The sequence below is a fragment of the Paecilomyces variotii genome, assembly GCF_004022145.1.
Source record: "Paecilomyces variotii strain CBS 101075 chromosome Unknown C8Q69scaffold_6, whole genome shotgun sequence".
NCBI lineage: Eukaryota > Fungi > Ascomycota > Eurotiomycetes > Eurotiales > Thermoascaceae > Paecilomyces > Paecilomyces variotii.
The window spans coordinates 1174396-1190706 of NW_021167145.1; the positions used below are offsets into that span (position 1 = coordinate 1174396).

The following is a 16311-nucleotide window of genomic DNA, read 5'->3' on the forward strand; positions in this document are numbered from 1 at the left end:
TCAAACACAATCGCATCTATCGAACTACAAAGACACGCAAGAGAACGAACCTATCCTGGGCGTAGTATCACAAGTTTCCAGCTCCCCACCAGCCCGATAGAAAAGAATAGTCCTCGACAAAACTTATTGGCAGGTTATTGAAGTCTCCTCTCCCGGCCAAGAAACTACTGTCAATTAGGAGTTAGGATTAACTGCGCGTTAACCAACAGCTAAGTAAGATCTTAGTTGGGAGAAAATGATCTCATCCTTGGCAAAAGGACCTATGATCGGATATATAGATAGTCGGCTAATGAACAAAAGTATAACAGACGATTAAGAAGGATATCTTAGGGGTTATAGTTTTTCTATCTGGTATATGTCTAGCAGTTCCTTTTATGATAGCATATAGCTGCATAATGGTTCAAATGGTACGCAAAAAGTCCATTTGGTTACTTACTCCCACGTGACCGCAACGCTAGGAATAAGTAACTTGAGCGGAACATATAAATCTCTCAACTTCCTCCGATTTCTTCTGAGAAAAAAACATTTTACCCCCCACCTTTTAACTGTTCATGACCCCAAAATGGTGTTATAAACAAACTCCTATCTCCCGAGACTTATCACCGTGACCAGACAACACGAAAATATGATGCTATTTTCTGCATTATTCGTCGCAAAGGGAATATAAATTTCCACGAGCGCGCGTCATTATGATAGCGATCGAAGAGAATACTTATATGAATTATGCATCAAACGCGGTAATTAATCGCATAGGCATATCACACTTTTTCATTGTGCATATAGCATATCTCTCTTTTCTATGCATCATCACCCTGAATGCTTTGAAAGGCCTTATCTGTCGACATCAGATTGGAGCAGAAAGCGGAACAATCCCATATTCATATCCCTCTCCCCCAAACAGAAAGACAACACCTCGCCAATGACGAACAATCATAAGATTCGGAAGAATACTCCATGACAGAGAAAACTCCTGAATTATTGTAGTGGTATTTCCGAGGCGAGAGGAAATCATACTATACCAGAGCACTACACAATACAGTTATCAGTTTATGTATGTATCATCGAAAGAAATGAGAAGTGGTTTATTTGAGGTAATTGTATTGGTCCCTGGATTGTGTAATAGTACATGGAACTACGGTAGTGGGCGGATAATTCAGAGATTAGAGTGTTTGGGTTCTTATAGAAGGAGATCCTATATTCAAGCCAAGGTATGATAGTCGTAACTCGTTTTTGACATAACAGTATTCTGTCCCGCACATATTCATCAATTATGGAGTATGGAAATGCGCCCTGATGTGCTCAAGCCATTTTCAACAAAGTAAAAGGTACTGTACAAATGATAATCATACATCCCGAGTAAGATAATTAAGTGGCGATGCTTCGCCTCAATAGCGCTCGGGACCTCTATGGTGGATGACATCGCGGGTCCCATCATGAATCATACGGCCCGACTCATCATCGTCGTAGTACCGCTCTTCTCTCATAGGGCGCATGGTAGTGTAGATAGGTGCCTGCGCATATTCCCTGGCCTTCCGGGGTTCTTCGTCTACGTAGACGCTGACATCGCGGCCTACCGGACGGACGCTCTGGACGCGCGGTATACCATCCCGCGGATCCTCGTAACGAGTCGGTGGTGGCCGCACGCTAGACATTCTTACTATTCTCTCACCGGGTATCTCCCGTTCGTTAAGGTAGGCCGTCCTCCGCGGAGGGTAGTCAACGACTTGCACACTGCCGCTGCGGAAGACAGGCTCCCTCTCTTCGAGCTGAGGAGCATACGCCCGACGGTCACCTACCACCTCGCGAGGATAGTCGGCGACCCTGCGATAGGTGGCAGGCGGATGCATCTCCTGAATATATCTCCGATCACCATAGGGATCATCGATAATTGAAGTAGCCCGCACACTCGAACGGCGTGCGGGAACTTGCTCGTTATAGGCATCGGCCCTAGCTATTCTGCCTGGATGAGGTGGGGGCGGCATTTCCTTAACTTTAGGCGCAGGTAAAGTCTCATAGTACTGGTTACCGTATTCGTCTACCACAATCCGCCGCTGGGGAGGCGCTATAATTCGCGGTTCTTCATCAGGGTACACTTCGCGGAATCGTGGAGAAGGCGGTAGTTCATCGGCCGGAATATAGTGCCTGCCGTAGCCTTGGACAGGCTCATCGTAATACCGGACTCTCTCCTGAAGAGGACGCTCAACAACGGCATAAGATGCAGCACGCATCGAACGAGGGTTGGCTGGCTCCACATAGTCGCGAGAGAGCTCGGGTTGGCGGACATGGTGCAAGCTTGCTACTCTTCGCAGATCTTGGTCATCGCGCATTGGTCTTCTAGAACCCAATCTGGAGACGGTACGCGCGATGCTCGGTTCAATGTGGGCATCTTGCTCGTAAGCGCGTCTGTACCGGTCGACTTCGTAGACAGGCTCCCTTGCAGACACCTCTCGTCGATCCAGGGTCGGGGTATATCGGGGAGATGCGAGATCAACATAAACTTGCTCCTGCGGCTGACGAGCTCTGCTATATGCAGGACGTACATCGGCAAAGGGAGGAGGGGATACCGGCTCTTCTTTGATGTATGGCACCGGGGACACATCAGCTGGTCTTCGTGACGCAGCTGACCGCACCTGTTCTCTTGGTTCCTGCACACGCCTACGTTTACGAGGCATCAATTGCTGAGCACCGCCGTCCGGACTAGTACGTGCTGAATCGTGGCCTGTTGGAACGCGCTCCAAATGATCCTGACGAGGCGCCCTCGCCTGCTGAATAGGCATCTTAGCCATGGCCAGAGGAGATACCCGCGATGGTTGTGGAGCTGCGGGCGACATTATATGATTTCTGACGATTCTCACCCCGTTCGTAGGAGATGGCGACTGACGACCATGGTAGCCTCGATTGGACACCTGCCGTCTGGCGTATGGCTCCGGCCTGTAATACTCACGGCTGTCGACCCTCTCTACCAGAGGTACATCGGGACCAGGAGGTGAATACTCGGGTTCTTCGGGAATATCAATCGGTTCTCGAGCGGGATCATACTCGTCGGAGACGGCGCGCAATGGAGCATTATCTGGCTGCCTTTGAGGGGGAAAATGCTTGTCAGCAACGGTGTAAGGATTGGCTTGCGGAATCATCTCCACGTCACGAGGGCTAGTAATCTCAAACCGTCGTGATTCATCTGACCGATTGTCTATCTGAGCGTTAGCAGCCAGCTCTTCCCTGCCGACGCGACGGCTTCGTGGCTCCGATACAGGTGACGGCTGCGACGGCTCGCCATGCTGGGGAGAATCAGGAGCTCTACTAGAGTAGAAGGAATTGTCGTCATAGGAATCGCTTGGTGCGGTCTGGCCATTAGTCCCATGGACATCAGCTGGTGCAGCAACTGGCTTAACAATCTCAAGAGCTTTGCTCAATACGTCTGAGACGTCAAAATCGGGCTTTCCCTCTTGGACAGAAGCCTTCTGTCTTGCCTCGACTCTTCTCTGCTCCAGTTGCTCACGTAGAACCCTTTCCACCCTCTGTCGCTGCAGCTGCATTTCCGCTCTCACCAGATCATCAGACTTGGTCAGAAAGATAGGATCAATTTCAGAAGCAGGCTTTGGAACAATACGTGATGGGGTCGCTGTCGAAGAAGCAGCAGCGGAGCCATTCAACGGTGTCGTGGCCTGTATGTTTGCAGGACGTGAACTGGGTGGAAAGGGGAGCTCTGCTTTGGACTGAGCTGTTGTTGATGGCTCTACCGCGGTTACCTGTGGCTGCGTAACTGGGGGAGTCTGTGGGTTGCGGGGGTTCACTTTGCGAACAAACTGCTGGGGAACCTTTAATCTGGGGTGAGTGCCTGAGAAGATCTCGTCACTTATTCTCAGGATCTTTTCATATTCCTGCACTTCGTTGAGCTGTGGCAACGCGTCTGAGGCGCGCACAGAGACAGAAGGACCAGCATGAGCGGCCATTACTGCAGGATCAGATGCAAGTCAGTGCTTAGCCTAGTAATCTTTCAGTGATCGATGGCTGTCAATCTGTCATAGTGCGACAGATGAAGTGCAAACCAGAGACTGCTCCTTGTATCCTGATCGGAAGAGAATCGGAAACTTTTGGCGTTGAAGTGCCAGCAGTTGTTTCGCTTCGTTCCGCTTCGGCGCTAAACTCAGCCGGGCAATGACGCGATCGGCCCAGTTCATGGGGAGCTTTGCACGCCATTATTTAACTAACGGAGGACGCGGGGTTGGCGATGGATGACTCCAACATACGCTGGCTGTTTCCATGGATATAAATTGTTCAGGCTTTGACCCGGTGCCTTTATCCTTCGGTTACATTGATGAAACCTGTCTCTCTTTTGCGCCTGTGCCCATCTCTGCCGCCAATTGCCAGACGAGCTCCTAGATTCCCAAATACATTTGTCCGCCGCATCGCAATGGCGTCTACAAACAGCGTCGCCGTTGATTCTAGGCCTGTCTTCTTTTTCGACATTGATAATTGTGTATGTGAGGCAATGTACACACTTCCTTGTATTATTTCTGTTGCATGCTCTCGCATACTAACTGCGGCTTCATCCAGCTGTACTCGAGAAGTAATTCGACCCGATAATGACATGCGCTGATATACGCTGACAATGCTATTACAGAATGCAACATCCATGATCTGATGCAGGAACTGATTGGTAAGTTGTGGCATCCAGCCCAATTAAAGGGTCATGCAATACCATCTGACACAGCATTCAATCTCTAGACAAGTTCTTCATTGCACATTTGCCTATCAGCGCACAGGATGCCGTGATGCTCCATCAGAAGTACTACAAAGAATATGGTCTGGCGATAGAAGGCCTTACTAAACACCACAAGATCGACCCTCTCGAATTCAACAAGGAGGTGGATGACGCGCTCCCTCTAGATGACATCCTCAAGCCGGACCCGAAGCTACGGAAACTGCTCGAGGACATGGACAAGTCGAAAGTGAAGATGTGGCTTTTGACAAACGCATATGTCAACCATGCAAAGAGAGTAGTCAAGTTGCTGGGGGTTGAAGACCTCTTTGAGGGAGTCACGTATTGTGATTATGGAAGCCAACCACTGATCTGTAAACCGAATCAGAAGATGTATGAAAAGGCGGAGCAGGATGCGGGTGCTCCTAGTACTGAACAGTGCTACTTTGTTGGTGCGTATTTCGTCAGATCCGTTCTTATCTGCGAGGGAAATGCTAATGGCGACCGGTAGATGACTCCGCTTTGAACTGCGAGCATTCGCAGGCCAGAGGATGGACGACGGTTCACCTCGTCGAGCCGGGTTTCGCTCTGCCGGAGGTTCCGCCGTCGAAGTACACAGTAAGGAGTCTAGAGGAACTTCGGGGCTTGTTTCCTCAGTTTTTCAAATCCAACGACGAGAAATCTACATCGTAACAGAGAGCGGGAGACACTAGAATACCCGGAGATTGGTGCTTTTCTAGAATGCATGTACATAGATATCCCTAGATATAGATGGGACGTAATAGACAACAGCACACGAGGAATGAATAGGAAAGAAAATCAGCAGTGAATTTCGACGATCAAAGCGTATACGAGCTCCATGAAGGGAGCACTGTCGGCCTCCGAGGGAATCTCGTTTCTGCTGTTACTATTTCCAGTAATCTACGGTCCGAGGCTGCCCGGGTAGTTCAAGATCCCCTCTATATATTTAATCCAGTGTCTATACGACGAAACATCGACCAACATAGCCCTATCGAACCCTGCACAAGGGAAGCAGTAGAGACAATATGAGATAACTATCCATTACGATCAGAAGAAGATGGACTTGTCCCGATTACCGAAGTTAACGATTGACTCTAGTGAAGACTCAGGAACACCCGCGCATCACGTGGTCTGGTGCCTGAGCTTTCCACTGTTTACCTTAGATGCCTGAGGCGCTAAGGCAGCTCAACACGAACCGCGTGAGCTGGACTGTCCTGAACGGGAACTCTCCATACAAACGACGAACTACTCGACTCCTGGTTCGACCACAGTCTCGTCCATCGCAATCGCGGTCAGCGTCTGAACCTGGCACTTCTCGATATCCGAATTCGGATGAAGACCAGGAGCCAGTGTCCCGGAAAATGGCCGACCTATCTCCCGGCCAAGTGGTCACCCTGACCGATGGTCGTCAGGCAACCGTTCGTTTCATCGGGTCGACCCATTTTGCGCCTGGTGACTGGATTGGAATTGAGTTGGACGAACCAACTGGAAAGAATGATGGAGCGGTTCAGGGCGAGAGGTACTTTGAATGTGAACATGGGTTTGGGATGTTCATCAGACCGTCCGCCGTTCTCGCGGTGGTCGAACAGCCCAAGCGCGAGAGCAAGCCTCCGCCGAAGGCTGCTGCCCCTGCTACTCGTAGACCTCAGAGTACGATAGTTGCGGGCACTGCAGGTGCTAGAAGGCCCAGCGTCTTGGGCCCAACAGCGAAGAGACAGAGCGTGAGCGGGGCCAGTCCCTCTCCGGCTTCAAGGGTCACTCCAGGACAGCGAACATTGAGAGTATGATGTTCGCAACCGAATATAGAGTTGAACATGCACTAACTATGAATCCCAAGTCTCCTACAAAGTCTCCAACAAAGCAGCTCGGTATCACCCCTGCATCGCGAGCATCATCAACCGCGCGCACCTCCATTGCGGCGACCAAATCTCGACCGAGCGTCGGTGCCAAAACCACCATGGGCCCTCCTCAAACACCCTCAGCAGCTGCGAGGGCTACGCGCCAGCAATTGACCGGGCCAGCTAGCAAGGTGAACAGACCAAGCGTCAGCGGACTCGGTGCGACATCTGCGGGTTTGGCCAAGCGACCATCCATCCGTACCAGTATGATTAAAAAGGCATCCGAGGGCGCAGATAGCGGAGGAAGTGCAACGCCAGACGATGTGCCGGAAGAAAAGTCACCCGAAGAATCCCCTCGTGGCGGTCATCAGGATGAGGTAGGAGCGGCGGAGGCAAGTAATAGGTCTCCAGCAGCGAGTCGAACAGCAAATCTTCGAGCCAGTCTTTCGCCCGGTTCCCAACGGACAGGAAGCCAAAATGCCGCTGTGGCAAGGGAACTTGAGGATCTCAAAACGAAACTGAAGGTCATGGAGAAGAAGCGAGCAGAAGACAGAGAGAAATTGAAGGGTCTGGAGCAACTCCAGTCAGAAAGAGACAAATTTGAAGCCGTTATACAAAAGCTGCAGACTAAGTATCAGCCCCAGCAGCTGGAGATTGGGGAGCTGCGTAAACAATTGAAGGAAGCAGAAAGTCGACTTGAGGAGGCCGAGAGGCTGCAAGCAGAACATGACTCTATACTGGAGATGGCAGCCCTTGATCGAGAGATGGCAGAGGAGATGGCGGACGCCTATAAACACGAACTGGAGGCTTTGAAACTGAGGGTAGAAGAACTTGAGATGGAAGTGGAAGTCCTGCGCGAGGAGAACGAGGAGCTAGGCCAAGTAATGAGTCCAGAGGAGAAATCCAGCCAAGGCTGGCTGCAGATGGAGCGAACAAATGAGAGACTCCGCGAGGCACTCATACGGTTGCGTGATATGACGCAGCAACAGGAAAGTGACCTCAAAGACCAAATCAAAGAGCTCGAAAGTGACTTGGAGGAGTACGCTTCCGTCAAAGCACAATATGAAACTACCAAGGAGAAGTTGTTGGTCTCAGAGACCAATGTGGAGGACCTCAAGCAACAGTTGGAGACGGCACTCGGGGCTGAAGAGATGATTGAGGAACTCGCGGATAAGAATATGCGCTACCAGGAGGAGATCAACGAACTCAAAGCAGCCATCGAAGACCTGGAGAGCTTAAAAGAGATTAACGACGAGCTCGAAATTAATCACATCGAGACGGAGAAGCAACTTCAGGAAGAAATCGACTACAGAGAAAGCATATTCAATGAGCAGTGCCGGAAAGTCGCTCAGCAGGACGAGCTTATCGAAGATCTGGAATACACATTATCTCGCTTCAGGGAGCTCGTGTCCAATCTGCAAAATGACTTGGAGGACATGCGAGCTTCCCAACAGCTTACTGAAACGGAAGCCTCCGAGCTCACCGTGCGTTCGCGAGCTATGATAGACCTTAACATGAAGCTCCAGGCTTCCGTGGCGAAGGCGCAGACAAAAACGATCGATGTGGAGCTTAGCCGCATGGAATCCGAGGAGTCGGCTCAACATCTTGCTATAGTAAAGCTCTACCTTCCAGAATACTATGAAAGCGAGCGGAACTCCATCCTGGCACTTCTTCGCTTCAAACGGGTTTCCTTCAAAGCTTCGTTGATGAGCCAGGTGGTTCGGGAGCGTGTCTCTGACCAATCTGCAATTGGTACCGATCAAGATGAGATCTTCACCGCATACGAAGTGCTGGAGAAGCTCCAATGGATTTCATTACTCTGTGAGAGGTTTGTCAACTTCATTAGCACGTGCTCTGTTGAGGAGTTTAGCACTGTGCCAGGCGCGCTGTATGAGCTGGAACCAGTGGAGCGAACCTTGAACACCTTCATGGACGGTTTGAAGAAGAACGAGTTGAACGAAAAGAAGTGTGCTGTCGAACTGCAAAGGTCTATCGCCCTTTTGTCACACCTGGCAGAGACACTGATACCACCGAGCCTCGAGACATTTGCAGACGAGATCTATATGCGATCGATGCTGACGCAGTGCTATTTGGACCATGCTGGTTCATCAATACTACGCATAAAGTCGGTGCTGCAGGCCAAACTTCCTGAACCTACCGAACAGGACGAAGAGGGCCCTTTCATCTACAATAAGCTGGATAGCCTGGCTACCCAGGCTCGAGGTCTGAAGGTGGTGGTAAGCAAAATCGCACGGTCTCTGGAAGAACTGAAATCTCGATCACTTGCTCTTTCTGGTGAGACAGCGGAGTCCTTTGAGAAGGCAGAGGCTGCTGCCAGGGAGTTGTCCGAGTTGATCAGACAGCTTGGCGAGAATGCTGTGCTCCTGGTCAATGAAGAAGGACGCACTGCGCCATTCACTTATTCTGAAATCATGAGCAATATGTCCCAGACTGCGGCATCCCTTGTACAGCCCTCTGCTGCTAACAGTGACGGTGACGATGCCCTCAACCTCCTTGCTGGCAAAATACGGACTTTGGGAGAGGACTTAGAAGAACTGAGTGGAATTGCCACTGACCTCTCTCTAACCACGGAGTTCGAGAGGCGCCCTTCTCCCTGGATCGCTCGTGCACAGGAGCTGAAGTCCAACAAGACGATCTCTCCTGATGCTGATGAAGAGATCAGGCGACTCAAGAACGAGATCAACGAAGCATCGACAGCTTTGGGGGTCAAGGATAAGACGCTGGAGGAGCAAGCCATTAAAGTCGAACACTTGGAGTCTAGGATGCGTGACGCCAGTAAAAAGGCTGCGATGGTCAAAGAGCTCGAGGCTAAGTTCGAGGAAATGCAGGCCAGAGAGATAGAGCTTTCTAGTATTGTGGAAAACCAGAAGAAAGAGCTAGAGAGTCTGGAGACCGAACGAGATGAACTGAAGAGTCGTCTCGAGAGGGCTAAGAGGATGTCTGGATCTGCCGCCGCTGCTGCTGCTGGAGAAGGAGCCATTGTCGACAATGCAGCATCGTTGGCAGCAATTCGTGAGAACGAGTCCCTCCGCGCTGAAGTGGATAGCCTTCAAGCTGCAGTCCGCTTCCTCCGTGAGGAGAACCGTCGTGCCAACCTTCTGGACCCGTATTCTGTCCAGAGATCGACGAATATGTACTCTTGGCTTGATGTACCGCTCGCTCAGACCAAACATAGTCCCGAGCAAGAGAGGATGCATAAGAACGCTGCCGAGAGCAGGGACGTCCTTACTCATCTGCTCAAGTTGACCAAGGAGTCTCGTGTTCCAGACTTGAAGTCTACTCTGCCGGCTGAAGGATCAAACCGCCTTGCCTGGCGTCCTGCCAAGACTACATACAGGTACCAAGTCCTCCAACAACGGGAGAACTTCGAGCGCTGGGTTGAATGGAAGGATGATGTCGCGGGTCGCGAAAGAGAGCAAGACCGAATCGCAGAGGCAAAGAGACAGCGAGCTCTTCGCGAGAAAGCCCAAAAACAGGCTTCAGGTAGAATGCATTCTGCGAGTCTTAGCTACGGAATGATGGGCCGCGCTTGGGAGATCCTGGGTATCAAGGAAGATCATCGTAAGGACGCCTCCGGCGATGCTGCTCCAGGAGAAGTACAGATCGTTACAGACGCCTAATCTGAATCTACACCGGACGGTGCTGCTTCCACCTTTATATATCCAGCAGCACCCAACAGTAGCTTCTAAACACACCGTCTCTGCCTTTTTATTTGGATACCCTTCTGTTTTCATTGACATTGGCCTTGACCCTAGTTCTTACCAGGCCTATTTCAACCTGTCATTTTGTACATTCTTTCTTTTCTTTACTCTACATACCCATATTTGTGATGCTTACAGTACCCTCGCCTAACAGCTTACTTGAATCAAAAATTTTACCTACAAACACAGACATTTCGAGATGATCTACATAACTAGACACTATTCAATGATCATTATGGATCCCATATATATTTACCTAAGAACAAAAAAAAATAATGCCTATATCAAAAAGGGCTATATATAATTATACCTAAACCAGCTAGCGGTCTTGACTTAAATTTCCTTCAAGCCTCTCTGCCTAACCAGAGGCGAATAAATCCAGAATTATGGTAGAATAGGATCGGATAACAAAAAACACCATCGCTGATTACTTCCTTTGTCCTTTGTGCATGGTGTAGTCCTTTCCTCAATTGAGGCGGTTTGGAAAACGGTATTTCTTTCAGTGAGAAATGTCCCATTCCCATTTAAAGATGATGAGGAAGGTTGATTATCACATACCTTCAGAACACAGAGATGGTAGTGTGATGATGGATTTGCGGCGAAGGTGATGTGATGTGGTGCGGTGAGGGGAAGGACGAAAATGACCAAGCGAGATGCAGAGACTAGAGATGGAGGGACAAAAAGAGGAGGTTAGAAGATAGGTAGATAGACAGATAGGTAGGTAGGATCAGATGCGGGCGTTAGGTCGGGGGTATCATTAAATGGAAAAAACGGAGAGCTTTCTGCGCGTAGGAGGCGAGGACTGCAAGAATGGACAAGTGCATAAGCATAAATACACTCCAGTCACATCACATAACTGTTTATCGTAGGGTTTGCGAACGAGATCGTCGAAATGGGCGGAGACGAATTTTGCGCTCTTTTATAGTCTGAAGATGATGAATATAAACTCAGAATGCAAGACCCACGACAGAATCGCGGAAACGGGTACCATACTCGTGTCCGCCTTCATGGATGGTGGGATAAGGTGATTCGTCAATGCGAGCTGTCGTCACTCCCATCTGTTTTGGGGTAAATGGTGAGGTTAAGATCTCCTTTTCGGTCAGACCGTCTATAGTCGATATTTGCGCTGTTGTTGTCGCAGCTGTGGTGCCACTGGACAAGGAAGCGCTAGTTGCATGTCTAGGTGTGGCTATTGTGGTGGAAGAGATAGTAGAAGCGCTCAATGTACGTGAACGACTGTATTGAGGACTGGGTGCGTACGAGGTTGGCTTGCGCGGGCTTGATGGTGGAGTAGATACCGGTCCATGTGGCTGGGAGAGCCATTCTCTGATACGACCAGAATGACTGGATAGAGATGTAGGCGAAGCTGGAAGAGGGGAGTCGACTAGGGTCTCTGGATCTGCCGGTGTGGGAGGTAATGGTCTGTTTGATAACGGTGCAGGAGCGTTCTTCTTGCGTGGAATTGTGTCGCCGCTGGCCGTTGCCAGTTGCGGCTTCTGGCATGGGCGAAGTTCCTCGGACACGTCGAGTGAAGGCCGAGGAGTACGAAGTGCAAAGTGAGGAATCAATGGGTCTGCTGTGGCACTGGGTCGACGTAGATCGAGCAGCAGGTCCATAGTTGCTACGGATGACCGTCTTGATCCTGAGCCAACTGGTTTCCGGGCGAATTGAAATGAAGAATTCTGGAATTTAGAGAAGCTCCGCTCCATTGTAGGCGTAGGCGTGACGGCCCTTGAGGGCAGTGTGGGCTTCCCATTATCGTCAAGCTGGAACTCGTCGAATTCGGGGAGATCCGACAATCGGCTCCCCGGCATATAGATGCTTAGTTCGAGAGGTCGGAATCCATCGACCCGTGAAGATGGTGGCTGCACTCTCCTGAAGTCCGTCGGTGCGCCGATCGTTAGACGCGTTGTAGATTTCCTCCTGAGCGACATACTCGCGCGATTGGAAGCCCTTGACGCGAGATTGCGGCCTTCAGTGAGCCAGGAAGGCAGAGAAGACGACCGCGGAGGAGGCCCCGGGCTGGGCAAATCATCGTAGACAACCAGCTTCATTGGGGGCACTAGATGTGGCTGACTATGGCATACTGCCATCTCTCGCTCGATTCCTGAGGGACAGTCAGTTTTAAGTTGTTTCTTCTCCCCGTGCGGGGGAGATCCACGGACCTTTGTTGTTCATGGCCCGCTGGTGGGCCGCATGCTCGTCCTCAGGCCACACGCATGAGAGGCAAGATGATATCCAGGCTGTAAACATTCCCGCACGCTCCATCGCGGCCAGCGCTCATGCCAGTTGCTCCATAGTCCACTGGGGAGGAGAGAGGGAAAGAAAGAAGGAAAGAAAGACAGGACGAGAGACGTCACAAAGAACAACAAGAGAATGACCAGGATGGACAGAGACGCAGTCGTCCTAGCTGGAAAAGCGAAGAAGAGTCCTGCTCAGCCTGCTAGCACTTCGTTTTCGACTCTTGGGATTTCAACCCCGCCGGCAGGGCAGAGCGGCTGGCGACCATGATATACAAGCTGCAGGCCAACGGTGAAACGGACTGTTTGCATGCAGCTCTCGCTGCCGTCTAACCCATCGCAGCATCGGGCGATGACCCTCGGAGCTGTTATCATGGTGGATTGAAGCAACCATGGCCAGTCAACGCCCTCCCCAAGCACGAATTGGAGGGCGTGTCGATATGCGCCGTGATCAGGTTCAGGGCGTCATTCGCAGGCCCTGGGTGGAGAGATCACCATCAGTCACTCAGGGCGAGTGTTGCGCAGTGCTCATAGGGCCCGTCCTAGGACGCTTAAGAGGCTCCGTCTGATGCTGGTGCTTGTGGCGTGGTAAGCTGCGAGTGGTGAGTTGGGTCGGCGCTTAGAGACTGGCTCTTGTCGATCCTCCATAGCTGAAGTTTGACAAGGCCGCATCGACCGGAGTAACACCTGAGGCCTTTCAGACGATCACCTCTTCAGGGGATTTGGACGGGAAAAAAAGGGCTTGAGGCTAGTCCCGGTCAACCCTCGAGATTGGACAGGAGAGGCAGATGGACGAAATGAAGGAGGTCGGGTTTGGAGCTCACCTATTCTTAGTATCTAATATTCCTCGGGCACGTTCTGCACGTTCTCAGATCTCCCTGACCACTGACCAGAGACCTCTGGAGCATCGCTATTGGATCCTGTTTCCTTCGAGTACAAGAGCCTGGGCGTTCCTTGTGTTTCATACTTGCTACTGCCCAAATTAAGATCTGGTAATGTTTCATTCAGCACGATTCTAACGCCACTGCTAGGTATGATAGAGATTCGCCCGACAATGCGACAAATGCATGATCGACAATTGCAAGAATAATAGACTCCTGGACTAAATATCAACAAGACGGGACACGCTTCGCGCTCGAAGAATCTATTCGCCCCACACGTTGCGCTCCTCATCAAAATCACCATATGCCAAACGGGACGCCGCGGGTCGCGTGTCCTCCTCCTCGGTGTCTTCTCCTACCGCAAATGTGGGCTGTTCCGAGTTGCCAGGGATTGTGGCTGCCGTCTGCCTCTGATTCTGCTGCGTGATAGAAACGTCTTCAACTGGCTCGCCAGAAGGCCTCCTGATGGGCAATTGGTCAGTCCAGATTCGAACAAATAAATATAGGAACAGCATACTTCAGATAATGTTTGTGCTCGGTCTCATTATTCCATGAAGACCCGAACTCTTTTCGAGTTTGGCTACGCTCTCGTCGCTCTGCTTCCGGGTCCTCAACCACGAGGTCGACCAGTTGGCTACGTCTGGAGTGTGACGAGCCTGAAGCACTCGGCTGGCGGTGCGCAAGAGGACGTTGCTCGGGATGCAATTGACCGTTGCCAGGGCTGTCCGTACGACCATGCACGCTTCGACGTGGTCTCTTCGTGCCGCTAGCACTGCTTTTCCGATGCTTTTGAGCTTTCCGCACCACGCCTGGCTCGACTCGGTTTTGATAACTTTGACGGCTTGCTATCCGTTGGTCTCGCGGCACCTCATTCGCAGTAATGACCGGGTACTTCACACAGTTAGCTCGCTGGACCACTATAGGTACGGGGGCTCCCTGATGCATACATTCCAGTCACCGAACTCCAGAGACCGGGCAAGTGTAAACAAACGTTCATCTTCCCCGTCCAGAGCGGCCTCCTCCATCTCGCCATATGTACGGTATCTGTCGATCACGCTACTTCTTCTCATTCTATCCTCACTGCTGCTACGGCTAGGACCCGGTTCTGATAGCAGTGGTGTCCGGCTGTTGATTTCGCCGGGCTTGGGGATCCAGTACTTTGCCTTTCCTCCTCTCTGATATCTCATTCCATCCATCACCCGCTTCACCCGAGAGTGAGACTCCTCATGCGCAATGACATTGTCACCGGAGTCGAACAATCTGTATTCATAGTTTTCGCCTCTTAGTGTCATCTTGGTGTCCTCGATGAGATCCCGGATTCCAAAGGCATCACGGATGGCGTACTTGACGGGCATCCGGGCAGCTGATATCGTTGGGTCCGCGTAATCGTGCCACGAGAAGGCGTACCAGTGCGTAAGTGCGAAGATAGGCATCTCGAAGCAGATGAGACTGTCCTGGATGGCAGCTGCGAGATTGTCTGGTGTATATCCCGCCACGCCATTGGGAATGGCTCCAAGCCATTGAAGGATAGACAAGAAGAAGCCTTGCCAATAAGATGCAAATATGATGAGCTTGACGCAAAGAAACTTAGGAACCGGACGGAATGGTTTCAAGTCATCGTGCATGCAGACCCAAAACATTGCAAGAGAGTAGAGACTCAGAGTGACACTGATATTATAAATGATACCGGTCCATAGATAGCCGGACGTAACCCCGAGATAGCCTTCCTGATAGGTACCCGTCGCTTTCATAATGATTGAAGCGATCGCCAAGGTCGGTTTTAGCCAGGTATACTGCAGAATCCCTCGCTTGACGGCCAAGAAGGTATGGGGATCGGAGATATCGACTTTGGGAAGGACATGATTGAGCGGCCAAGCGTGGGAGACGGGCGGACGGCCATGGGTCATGATGATGAGAGCCCGTTCACCACCGAGGAAGTTAATGAGTAGTTGGAAGAAGGTGTAGATTGTGAACGCCTGGAAGGTATCCATTAACAGCGGTAGGCCGTCGGATCAGAACAGTAGCGTACCTCATAAACATCGCGAATGGGATCTACCCACATAGAAGCTCTCAGGGACACAATACTGGTCCATGAGGACGCCGCATATATAGGAACCCTGCTATGGTTAGCTGGATGCCGGTATCAATCTCGTGCTTGGAGGACTCACATTAACAATATACGAACGACATATCGCTGCAGAAGCGGCTTCCGGTAATTTTTCCTAGATGGAACCGGTCAGATGCGCCTTTACGAGTGTTCAGGAACCTGCAACGCACGTTTGGAGCCATATCGACCTATGCAGGAGCGCAGAGATTAGCCATAGAACAAGGTGTTCCAATGTCCGCCCAACTCACAGGAACGATAGCAATGACGCTACCAGCGAAGCAACCCCCGCGACAATGACCACTGCTCGCGCAAGACGGGAGCCTGTACCGCCAGAGGCCGCACTGGCTGTTATTGTTGATAGCATTCTTTTTCGATCGCGATGACGCGCTCAGTGTCGGTGTGATGCACGATCACTCCGCCCCTCTCGCGAAGACGGCGATAGCATTATTCCTTCTACGGGAAAGTAACCGTGAAGGAAAAAGAAGTTCGAGAAGTGCGAACGAACGAAAGCTGGAATAAACTTAGTGCGATCGTCGATGTTCAGGGTGTTAACTAGGCAGTAGGATAATAATCTCCCCCCGTCTTGGAGCTCTCCGCAGCTCCGCTCGCCGCGCGTGACGAATGTCGTCGGGCTCGAGCCGCACTGACCATTTGTCTCGAACAGCAGCTCCGCGACAGCTTGGATCGCCGTGTTCGAGTAGCAGCTCCCATTGCTGTCATCGACAGAATGCGCGCGGCCTCTTGAAACTGAATGACGCTCCAGCTTGCAAGTGCTGCTCGCTGAAGAGGGTCGTGATGCG

General features: G+C 51.1%; 5 protein-coding genes across 5 annotated transcripts; 2 read left to right on the top strand and 3 right to left on the bottom strand.

The window, feature by feature from the left end:
• Positions 1-1167: 1167 nt before the first annotated feature.
• On the bottom strand, positions 1168-4092 carry C8Q69DRAFT_469278 (hypothetical protein). The gene has a single exon (XM_028630745.1). It carries the CDS (start codon positions 3951-3953, stop codon positions 1386-1388), a length of 2568 nt encoding a protein of 855 aa, XP_028484840.1. The 5' UTR covers positions 3954-4092; the 3' UTR covers positions 1168-1385.
• C8Q69DRAFT_469280 (pyrimidine 5'-nucleotidase) lies at positions 4081-5758 on the top strand. Its single transcript, XM_028630746.1, has 5 exons — positions 4081-4480; positions 4558-4570; positions 4625-4660; positions 4729-5154; positions 5214-5758. Exons 1-5 carry the CDS (start codon positions 4319-4321, stop codon positions 5393-5395), a joined length of 819 nt encoding a protein of 272 aa, XP_028484841.1. The 5' UTR covers positions 4081-4318; the 3' UTR covers positions 5396-5758.
• Positions 5759-5950: 192 nt separating this feature from the next.
• On the top strand, positions 5951-10202 carry C8Q69DRAFT_492080 (putative dynactin; the record flags this gene model as incomplete). The annotated part of the gene is made up of 5 exons (XM_028632158.1): positions 5951-6504; positions 6561-6767; positions 6807-6825; positions 6856-8045; positions 8088-10202. The coding sequence occupies exons 1-5, from the start codon at positions 6085-6087 to the stop codon at positions 10200-10202; spliced, it is 3951 nt and encodes a 1316-aa protein (XP_028484842.1). The 5' UTR covers positions 5951-6084.
• Positions 10203-11018: 816 nt separating this feature from the next.
• Positions 11019-12733, bottom strand: C8Q69DRAFT_285261 (hypothetical protein). Its single transcript, XM_028626955.1, has 2 exons — positions 12449-12733; positions 11019-12390 (listed from the first exon to the last, which is right to left on the bottom strand). Exons 1-2 carry the CDS (start codon positions 12549-12551, stop codon positions 11231-11233), a joined length of 1263 nt encoding a protein of 420 aa, XP_028484843.1. The 5' UTR covers positions 12552-12733; the 3' UTR covers positions 11019-11230.
• An 855-nt stretch (positions 12734-13588) lies between these two features.
• Positions 13589-15969, bottom strand: C8Q69DRAFT_285241 (DUF300 domain protein). Its single transcript, XM_028626954.1, has 7 exons — positions 15760-15969; positions 15682-15699; positions 15573-15626; positions 15434-15521; positions 14352-15380; positions 13922-14295; positions 13589-13866 (listed from the first exon to the last, which is right to left on the bottom strand). The coding sequence occupies exons 1-7, from the start codon at positions 15873-15875 to the stop codon at positions 13668-13670; spliced, it is 1878 nt and encodes a 625-aa protein (XP_028484844.1). The 5' UTR covers positions 15876-15969; the 3' UTR covers positions 13589-13667.
• Between the last annotated feature and the right edge of the window lie 342 nt (positions 15970-16311).

Coding starts and splice junctions, on each gene's coding strand:
- C8Q69DRAFT_469280 (XM_028630746.1), top strand. CDS start 4,319: ATGAAACCTGTCTCTCTTTTGCGCCTGTGCCCATCTCTGCCGCCAATT. Junction 4,661..4,728: donor TCTGATGCAGGAACTGATTG/GTAAGTTGTGGC, acceptor TTCAATCTCTAG/ACAAGTTCTTCATTGCACAT. Junction 5,155..5,213: donor TGAACAGTGCTACTTTGTTG/GTGCGTATTTCG, acceptor GGCGACCGGTAG/ATGACTCCGCTTTGAACTGC.
- C8Q69DRAFT_469278 (XM_028630745.1), bottom strand. CDS start 3,953: ATGGCCGCTCATGCTGGTCCTTCTGTCTCTGTGCGCGCCTCAGACGCG.
- C8Q69DRAFT_285241 (XM_028626954.1), bottom strand. CDS start 15,875: ATGCTATCAACAATAACAGCCAGTGCGGCCTCTGGCGGTACAGGCTCC. Junction 15,381..15,433: donor CCATTCGCGATGTTTATGAG/GTACGCTACTGT, acceptor GATACCTTCCAG/GCGTTCACAATCTACACCTT. Junction 14,296..14,351: donor TGGAGTTCGGTGACTGGAAT/GTATGCATCAGG, acceptor AACTGTGTGAAG/TACCCGGTCATTACTGCGAA.
- C8Q69DRAFT_285261 (XM_028626955.1), bottom strand. CDS start 12,551: ATGGAGCGTGCGGGAATGTTTACAGCCTGGATATCATCTTGCCTCTCA. Junction 12,391..12,448: donor GCGGGCCATGAACAACAAAG/GTCCGTGGATCT, acceptor ACTGTCCCTCAG/GAATCGAGCGAGAGATGGCA.